This window comes from Xenopus laevis, chromosome 1L (assembly GCF_017654675.1).
Source record: "Xenopus laevis strain J_2021 chromosome 1L, Xenopus_laevis_v10.1, whole genome shotgun sequence".
NCBI classification, from domain to species: domain Eukaryota; kingdom Metazoa; phylum Chordata; class Amphibia; order Anura; family Pipidae; genus Xenopus; species Xenopus laevis.
In genome coordinates, this window is record NC_054371.1 from 164,684,545 (window position 1) to 164,695,078 (window position 10,534).

Here is a 10,534-nt window from a genome sequence, read left to right on the forward strand (position 1 = left end):
CTTAACAGCAAGGTATGACCGCACACGTGGCACAACGTGGTCCTCCTTTAACTGTACTTAGTTAAGTGCAGTTAAAAGTCAAACCTGCCGGGTTGGCAGACAACAGCCTGTAATGGCCAAATTTAAGTTCTTCTGTAAACATTTGTACATTTATTCAATGGTACACGTAGTGAAGGACAGACATAAATAACTACTGTTAAAAGAAATGGAATTTAGAGAACAAAAACATTTAAAGTTTGTCATTAATATTTAAAAAATGCTTAAAAGGGATTCAGTTATGATTTTTAGTGTAGTTTTTTTTTTTATTACTAAATTACATTGTGCACATTGCAAGTACTTAATTCAACCATTTAAAATGTTATTCTTGAACCATTAAATACATTTTTTTTAGTTGTAATATTGGTGGGTACTTGATAAAGAGCTGTTAAGCTCGAAACATGTCGTTTTGCTAATAAAGGCACCTTGCAGCAGAATCATTGTGCCTAGTGGTATCATTCATTACCCATCTACTGAATTATTGACTACCTTGCCCTGAATGGAGGCAAGGGTTCTAGATACCTGAACAATACAAGAAAGGGTAAATATACTGGTGCACATTGACATTGAATATTGGTGGGTAGGCAGACATCTCCGGTAATTGTGCCCGATGCTGTGCTTTCAGAAAGAACTAGCAACCTACACTTATTTCATTTTCTTTTCTGTTACTTTATCAATCCAGATTTCAAAATTTTAAATCTGATGTGAACTGAAAATATGCATAATACTGTAACTTTAGTAAAATGGGTGAAAATGAATTCTATGTCACTTGCTCTCGTGGACTTTTAAATAACAGAGATTGAAACCATTGCTCACGGGGCCCCAATATAAAGTCCTATTGGCTTTTGCAAAAACTGCTCTCTTAGGGAGAATCGGTTGGTGAGGAACGCAATTATTTTTCCCCTACCGGCTTAAATGCCCTGAATATTACTGCTGCCCCAGAAGTCTAAATGCAATATAAGATACAAGTATAGGATCTGTTATCTGTACTCCCTAAACATACCAACAAAGCTCCAGATAAGTGCAAAGACTACAGAGCCTTGTTCTGCTGCTGGAATGTTACACATTTTTCCTCAGCAGTCCTTGTATGATCTACCCAAAGGGCCAAATAAATGTGTCACTGTTGCAATTCATGCAGTAAGGGTGACATTTGCTACTTTACAGTGACCCACTAAGGTATCTGCAGACAAACCAGATCAAAATTGTTAATAAAAATAAATTATATGAGCAGCTGGAAAAAACTAAATGTCACATTTTGCCCATGTTGTTGTTTTGGGGACATTTTTATACAGATTTATAAAGCGCTTTTAATTCTAGGAAAGCTGAAAATCTGGGTTATATCGGTACCACTTTCAAATATTTTGGTCAACCCCCTAGGACGAAGATGCACAAATTACAGGGTACAGTACAAGAGATAGAAATCTAAAAATAGGTGAAAAAGACCCACTGATAAATAAATGAATGAATGAATGCAAGTCCAATGAAAGAATCAGCATGTTGATAGTACAACACAATTTCATCATGAATGTAGAACCATCTGTCTAAGTATGTGTGATCTCCTTTAGCTAATTAATATACAGCAAGCAGGGTTTAATCTGATAATAGTTTTTATCTAATTAAAGTATCAAGGTTCCCTCAAATTTTGCACTTAACCAACCTTCAATTTAGGTTTTCCCGTATTATATTTTTTTGGTATTCCCACCAATATACTGTATAACGCATAATGTAGTTTGCCGATTTTACACCATTTTTTTCTGGTCCCCTCAAACATAAAACGGGGGTTCTTCTGTATATACTGAAGGAGGAGATACCCAGCCCGGCTACAGTACAGTAAAACATGGTGTTAGGCACCCATCATACCTCTGCCTTCACACAGAGAAAGATACCTGCAGTTTAATCAGGTCTGTCAAGGTGCTAATTGGCTGGCGTCCTAGGAGCCTCAGACTCTCCTGTCGAGCCTTGGAAAGTAACAAGCAGGAAGTGCAATAGCTTTGAGGTTCTATGAAGGATTATGAGGAAATGTTCAGTAAAGCAGCATAAATGGAGAAGCAAGTTACTTTTACTTGGGTATATAATGCCATGGCAAATACCTGACGAGATATGTGCCCTTTGAGGTTTCACAGTGTACAAATTATTTTATAAGCAAATGTATCAACATACAATCAAGTCCCATAGCAGATAGGTGAAGCTCCTTTAAATCTGGAACATTGTGACATTATGAGAGGGCTAACAGCAATGGCACACAGGCATTTTGTATTATATATAAGTGGGCAAGATGCTTCCAAAAATAGCTCTCCATAGACAAATCTTGTAATGGCGTTTGAAAATTCTCACTGCTACAGTGTTCTCTTCAGGAGAAAAAAAAGGACCCTACCATCTCTTCTGGCCTTAAACTTTTATTATGTTATAGAATGGTCAATTCTAAGAACCTTTTCAATTGGTCTTCATTATTTTGTACAGGATTTTAATTATTTGCCGCCCTCTTCTGACTCTCTCCTTCTGACTGACCCCATCTAAAAAAATAAATGCTCTGCAAGACTTAAAATGAATTGGTATTGCTACTTTTTATTATTCATCTTTATATTCAGGCCTCTCCTATTCCAGTCTCCTAATATTCAAATCAATGCATGGTTGCTAGGATAATATTAGCAACCAGACTGTTGAACTTGCAAACCAACGAGCTGCTGAATAAAAGATAAATAGCTGGAAAGAACTAACTACAAACAATAATACTTGTTTAAATAATAATAATATTATATGATAAATGTATATATATTTTTTTAAAGGTAAAACCTTCAGATAAAATGCCTAACAAACAAACTGGCTCTGTTTTTAACACTCATTAATTTGACTAGTTACTACACAAAGTTTCCTCCCATGTGGGTCCATATCTCTATAACACTATACTGGAACAGCAGTACTGCAATAGTAATTATTGGTCTATGAGCTCAATATTATAAATTTGTTTATCTCAATTTTGAAGCATGCTTCCTCACTGGTTATGAATATGTAACAATCAATAAGGACAAGGCTCTTACATGAGTTACCAATCAAACTAGAATTAAAAAGGAGGATTTTTTTAATTACTATAAAACTACTGTTTTTTTCACGGTTTACTTCACATCTTAAAACATAATACTGGCTTCACGTATTTTCAAAATGGGGGTCACTGACCCATCTAAAAAACAAATGCTCTTAAGGCTACAAATGTATTGTTTTTGCTACTTTTTACTACTCACGTCGACGCAATAGATTCAGGTGCAGCCAAGAAAGTAAGGAGATGACAGCCTAGGGGCCAAATTAGCCCCTGCCTGTCATTAGCCTAAGGGCAGAGACACACGCTGCGATTCGGGGAGATTAGTCGACTGACAACAAATCTCCTCTTCTTCATGGTGACTAATCTCCACAAATTGTATTTTGCCTTCCTGCCGGGTAGAATGAAAATCGCAGGCGGGATGGCACTCGGAGCACTTCATTTTCCAAAGTTACGAGGAACATTGCATTTTTATACCTGGACATAAAGGTCACATGCTGCATGCATTTATAGTACTCAGGCTAGCTGCATACAAATATATTTTTCATTTTTGTTAAGTATTCGACTTAATGGAACATTAAGAGCCTAATGTAACATTTACCTCTTATTTATATTTCCCATAACTTCTAGAAAGATACTACTGGTTCAGCTTGCCATTTTAGCATTGCCTAAGTTGCCATTTTCTCTAAGGTGGGTTACTCTCCTAGGGTGAGTAGCCTAGCATTCTTTTCAGTTGCAGCATTGGTCACGCAGAACATGTTGAGAAATGGCAATTTGCAAAGAACAATTACTAATACTAAATATGAATACAAACACTAAAATGTGCCTAAATTACCACTGGGCTAATGTGGAGAGAAGGGAGGATTTAAATAAAAGAAAATATGCCCATTGATTTTGGTGACAATGACCTGACTCTTGGTTAAAAAATTGTTGGCTTTTAGCACTTAAAGGGGTGGTTCACCTTCAAACAACTAGTTTTTTTCAGATAGATCACCAGAAATAACGACTTTTCCAATGACTTTCTATTTTCTATGTGTGACCGTTTTTCTAATATTGAAGTGTAAAGTGTCATTTTTCCCTTTCTGAAGCAGCTCTGGAAGGGGGGGATTGCCGACCCTGTAAACTGTTCTAAATGGATAAATTTAGTCGATACATTTCTTATCTTTGTCCCTGCTGAGTAGAATCTCTGGGTTTCATTAAAGGCAGCTGTTAGAATTGATACAATATTTGCTAATACTCCAGAGATGCTGCTGAGAAATGTAACAACTAAATGTTGCAAAATTCTAAGAGTCTGCACCTGAATTACTGAGCTGCCAGACTCAAACACTAGAGACAGGTACATTCAACTTTACACTTAGATTTTGGAAAAATGGTAAAGAATAAATAATGGAAAGTAATTGAAAAAAGTCTTTATTTCAAGGGTACAATCTGAAAACAACTGAACTAAAAAAAAAACTGTTTGGAAGGTGAACGACCCCTTTTAAGTCTTTGAGCCTGAAATATATACTACATGCCTTCAGTAAGTTCCTCATACATTTTGATAGGTCTCCAGTAGGGATACACCCAACAACAGATTTCGGCAAATTCAAACCATTAAAAAAAATATAAGATCATAGCATTAGATGTTGCACATGAAAATTAGGATTCAGATGTTATACAAGATTCAGCTAAACAATATAATAAAAAGTGGATTTGGTGCGACCCTTGTTTCCAGTGTGTGTTTTCCCTTCACATTCAAAGAGACTGGGGACAATGTACATGACAGAGGTGCTCTTTGCACCTACCTAGCCATTACTGCAGCACTTTACACCTCTACTACATTAGAAGAGAGGAGATTTCTCTGGCAACTTACAGCTGCATGGCACCAAATGCAACATTTTCGATTTGTCTCCTATATTTGAATCATAGCACAGTCAAGCCCAGAAGGAGGAAATGGCAGCAAGTAAAATGTTGGCCTTACAAACAATGTATCAATAAGCAATCACTCCCAACAAGTCTTTTAAAGGGATTCTGACATGATTTTTATGGTGTAGTTTTTATTTCTAGATTACACTGTTTCTAGATTACACTGTTTACACTGCAAATAATTCACTCTACTATAAAATATGTAATGTTTAACCCAACAAGTGTATTTTTTTAGTTGTAATATTGGTGTGTAAGCAGACATCTCAGGTCATTTTGTTTGGTCATGTGCTTTCAGAGCCAGTGCTGCACTTTGGAACTGCTTTAAGGCAGGCTATTGTTTCTCCTACTCAGTGTAACTGAATGGGGTTGTGGTGGGACAAGGGTTTTTACTATTGAGTGCTGTTGTTACATCTACCAGGGAGCAGTTATCTGGTTGTCAGGGAGCTGCTATCTGGTTACCATCCCATTGTTTTTTTTGGCTGCTGGGGGGGTGATATCACGACAACTTGCAGTGCAGCAGCACAAGTCACATGACTGGGGGCACCTGGGAAACTGACAATATGTCTAGCCCCATGTCAGACTTAAAAATAAAATATAAAAAAAAGTCAGTTTGCTCTTTTGAAAAACAGATTTCTGTGCAAAAGTCTGCTGGAGCAGCACTATTAACGGAGGCATTTTGATAAAAACACGTTATCCCATCCCAGAAGGATTAAATTACAGGTATGGTATCAATTATCCGGAAACCCATTATCCAGAAATCTCTGAATTACGGCAAGGTCATCTCCCATAGACTCCATTATAATCAAATAATTTTTTTTATTTTTAAAAATGTTTTCCTTTTTTTCTATAATAATAAAATAGTACCTTGTACTTGTTTCAAACTAAGATATACTGAATCCTTATTGGAGGCAAAACCAGCCTATTGGGTTTATTCAACGTTTACATGATTTTCTAGTAGACAAGGTATAAAGAGCCACATTAAGAAAAGATCCAACATCCAGAAAAACCCAGATCCCAAGCATTCTGGATAACAGGTCCAATACCTGAAAATAACTACCATGGAAACGGTAGATCAAAATGATTTACATTTTTTTCATTAGTTAGGAATGTGGCAAATAAGAAGCTAAATAAACTTTTTATTTCTAAGTAGCAACTTTTAAGATAGCTAGCAAGTATCTTTTCATGGGTGCTGGCTTAAACAAGCTAAATGGAATTGTCCACACATTGTAATTAGACATGTTAGCAGATCAATTTAACTACATTACATTTTTAACACCTACATATAATCGTTGGCCAAAATGTTAATGGGACATCTGTTTGATTTGACAGCTGCTTGAATTGTATCGAGGCACTGTATCAAGCAATGTATATTTTATTTATTTATAAATATTGAAAAAAATATCAACAGTGATACAAAAATATGAGAACAACATTCAAATAACTGCACCAGTTACTTTTCAGCCCATTCTCTGATCACACCTTAGCTAGGCCCAGTCATTTTGGAAAACCCGAGCAGGAAATAGCTTGACAAGCAAAATGCTCAGATTTACTTCTGGCCCTAGGACTGAAATGATGATCACTCAGATCAACTGACCAAGCTGTTAAATTTCTGGATCTTCTATGCAGATCATACCACACACAGGTGCATTTGCACAACAAACAGGAACACTTATGCGAGGTGTGACCATCTTAACTGTGATTACCTTGATCCTTAGGGTAAATTCACACTGTGAGATTCGGAGAGATTTAGTCACCCGGCAAATAATTGCCTCTTCTTTGGGGCAACTAATCTCCCCAAACTGCTTCCCCATCTTCCACCTCCTAGAATGACTAATCGCCCCAAAGAAGAGGTGATTAGTCGCCGGGCGACTAAATCTTCCCTAATCTCCCAGTGTGACCTTACCCATAACTGAAAGGAAAATTGAAGGAAAAAAAAAATTGTTCCCAAGCCTGATAGAATCACACTACCTGATTTACAGTGTATGGGACCTGTTATCCAGAACGCTCGAGACCTAGGGTTTTCCGAATAATGGCTCTTTGAGTAATTTGGATCTTCCTACCTTAAAGGGGTGGTTCACCTTTGAGAACTTTTAGTATGATGTAGAGAGCGATGTTCTGAGACAATTTGAAATTGGTTTTTCATGTTTTATTATTTAAGGTTTTTGAGTTATTTAGCTTTTTATTCGACATCTCTTTAATTTGCATTTTAAGCAATCTGGTTGCTAGGGTGCAAATTCCCCTAGCAACCATGCATTGATTTGAATAAGACACTAGAATATGAATAGGAGAGGGACTGAATAGAAAGATGAGTAATAAAAAGTAGCAAACACATTTGTAGCATTACAGAGCATTTGTTTTTCAGAAGGGGGTCAGCGACGCCCATTTGAAAACTGCAAAGAATCAGAAGAAAGACAAATAAACTATAAAAAATAATGAAAACCAATTGAAAAGTTGTTTAGAATTGGTCATTCTATCATACTAACATTTGTCTTAAAGGTGAACCACCCCTTTAAGTCTACTAGAAATTTATTTAAACATTGAATAAACCCAATTGGCTGGTTTTGCTTCCAATAAGGATTAATTATATTTTAGCTGGGATCAAGTACATGGTACAGTTTTATTATTACAAAGAAAAAAGAAATTTTAAAAAATTTGGATTATTTGGATAAAATGGAGTCTATGGGTTTCTGGATAATGGATCCCATACCTGTACCATCACGTAATTCTACATAGATCATTTTTCTATAGAAGTCCAGTGAAATACCTCAGAAGAGACAATTAATACGGCAGCTTCTACTGACCTGTAAAAGCAAAAATAATCTTTCCAGTTATTAAGGGTTTGCCATTGGTTGTGTGACAAATGACAGAACTATGTAGGTTGCAAATAAATTTGCTCAGCATGGGAAATCTGAAATCACCCCCAACTGGTAATAGTCAAGTACAGTCTAACATCAGCACTTGCTGCCATAAAGCAATCTTGAATTATTTTTTTTTAATTGTAACCATTCATCAGCTGTTTTTTTTCAGGCAGAGAATGTATTATCCTGGGATAGAAAGCAAATGGATACAGCTCTCTGTTGAAATGTCAGCAACCTTAGAAGTTGACAATGAGAATAGCAAACGAAAATCTGCACCGGGACATCTACAAATTGACGAAAAGGGAAAAGACCTCCCATAATGGCAGTGGTAGTAGTGGTGATGGTAGTGGCTAGCCAGAATTACTTATCATAGAGAACCTCATCAGCCACACAAACAATGGCAATGAAGCTCCCCTGCTACTACTCTCACCACAAGGCAGAAAGTCTCCATGCATATTAGTTCATGTTCTGAGTCAGACAGTGACTTGTACATTTTATACAAATAAAAACTACAAAAGAAATCGATAAAGGAAGAATGTGGCCAATCAAAAAGGACAGTCTCCTGACCATTGGGCTAATTGTAAGCCTTTATTTATATCAGCCGCTTCCAACAATTACTGGATTAAAACTCCCACTTTTCTCTAAAATGACAATGAAATGCTGTTTAACAAGCGAAGGCAGAGTGGATGGGGAATTGTGGGTTAGATCATAGAAGAAATACAATTATACTCGGTCATTTAATGTAACAAAAAGACAAATGTATCCCTGCAAGGATTTCATTCTCCAGCACTGAATGGGTCTATATAAATAAAGGATAAGAATAGGAAACAATATGGGTCAGAGCGAGGGCCGCACGATGTACTGAAGGTTTGTCCTATAGCCGAACTGCAAGTCTCGACGTCGGCCGTTGTTTTGGTTGAATAACTACTGGAGATCCGCAGGTTGAAAATGCGCGACACACAATGAACGAGCTCCCCCGAGCATCTCTATGAGCTAAACATCACCGCGGTGCCATTTTAATAGACATCTCTATGCCCATTTATTCCCCACACAGTGACCCTGTAACAAGCCGATGCCTCACTACAACATGCAGGAGCCGTGAATGCGCTGGTGAAAGTCATAGCTGGACAACAGATGGAGGGCCGCAAACATGGCATCCCTGCAAGTGCGGCCCATAACAAACACAGCGCGTCTCAACTGGCCTGTTCCCTCCCCCCTCATCCTCCTCACCCGCAGCCTCGCTTACCAGGAGTACGTCTGCTCAGCCATGGCTCCTCCGGGGGAAGGTGTTAGGGCTTTGGCCCAGGAGGATCACTCAACGGCGGCTCTGTGATTCGCTGCTCAACATGATGGTCGCTGCTTAAGGCGCTGGGAAACCTGGATTCCGGCTGCCCTGACCCATGGCGGGGAAACTGGAAGGCCAAAAGGAGACGTCGAGAACCGTAGCTCACACTGAAACAGAGAAAGCACGGTTGCGCGCACGGGACTGGAGAAGACGGTGCGCGCACTCGCAAATCACGGAATGGAGGAGGAGACGCGCAGGCGCAGCTCAACAAAGCTGTCACGTGGGGCAGGTCTAGGCGGGGTTTGCCTTATTACGCCTAGATGCCTGGCAGTCCTGTCGTCACTTGCTGCGGCGCCTTCCCAAACGGGTTCCTTGGAAGTTTCTGTTTCCACTGCTAGTCGGGAGCGACCCCGTTCGATACAAGGGATAACGGATGTGCGCGCAAAGCTAGGGGGGTCCGAGGGATGTTGAAAGTGGAAACATTGCCGTAAAACTGGCTATAGAAGCAGCAGTTGCGCATGTCGCACATTAGGGGCAATTCATTAATTAATTACATCTGAGGTCATTCTTATTTTGAAAGGAATAGTAATTGGAGGAAATGAACGTAATTAAAAATGAACAGTTTATACAATTATATTAGTGTAATGCATTGTCCCCCTTTCTTTACAGTGTATGTTAAAATATCTGGTGAGGCAAGTTGTTATTCCAAAGCTGTCACCCCCCCCATTTCTTGGCGGCATTACCGTCACTCAAGTGAAATGACGTCAGATGCGTCTTTGCTGCCACACTAGACCACCAGGTATCCTTACACCTAGCATGGCAGCTCTTTTTATAGACCTACACCCAACCCACCCATCTGTGACATCACAAATAAGGCAGACATGCCAGAGACAGAAGCCGCCATAGTAAGGTCGCAGATGGGGAGAACGGAAGGAAGAGCTTAACCTGAATTCCCCCGTGATCTGGATGGAAGTAGGGTTGCCAACTTTTCCTGAAAAAAATACCAGCCTTCCTATATATTTATCTTTTTTCCCTATTAATAACATTGGCAAGGGTGCTTCGCCAATGAGGCAAGTTGAGTCTGTCGCCTCAGGCGGCAGCGCCCCACTAAGTACCAGGGGCAGCAAAAATGCTGCTCCTTGTACTTTAAGAGCGAATTTCTGGGTGAGGGGGGGCAGCAGCAACTGCTGCTGCCTCAGGCGGCGGAGGGGCCAGGATCACCACAGAACATTGGGATCAACCATCGTAAAATACCGGCCAGATGGCAACCCTATCTGGAAACACTGTGCAAATATCGTCCTGAACCTACAGGTTTCAGTCCAGCCTGCACATACTGGTCAGCCATAGCATAGTTTCCCTCCTTGTGAGAACAGGAAGTAGGAAACAAGTGAATTCAGCCTGTACAACTACACCTTT

The 10,534-nt window shown here is 39.1% G+C and overlaps 1 protein-coding gene across 1 annotated transcript in view; it reads right to left on the minus strand.

The window, feature by feature from the left end:
* Positions 1-9,341, minus strand: part of sppl3.L (signal peptide peptidase like 3 L homeolog) — a gene marked incomplete at its 5' end in the record, with an annotated part of 30,610 nt that extends 21,269 nt beyond the window's left edge. The window contains 1 exon segment of the mRNA NM_001086148.1: positions 9,080-9,341. Coding sequence (NP_001079617.1) covers positions 9,080-9,102 — 23 coding nt within the window.
* Between the last annotated feature and the right edge of the window lie 1,193 nt (positions 9,342-10,534).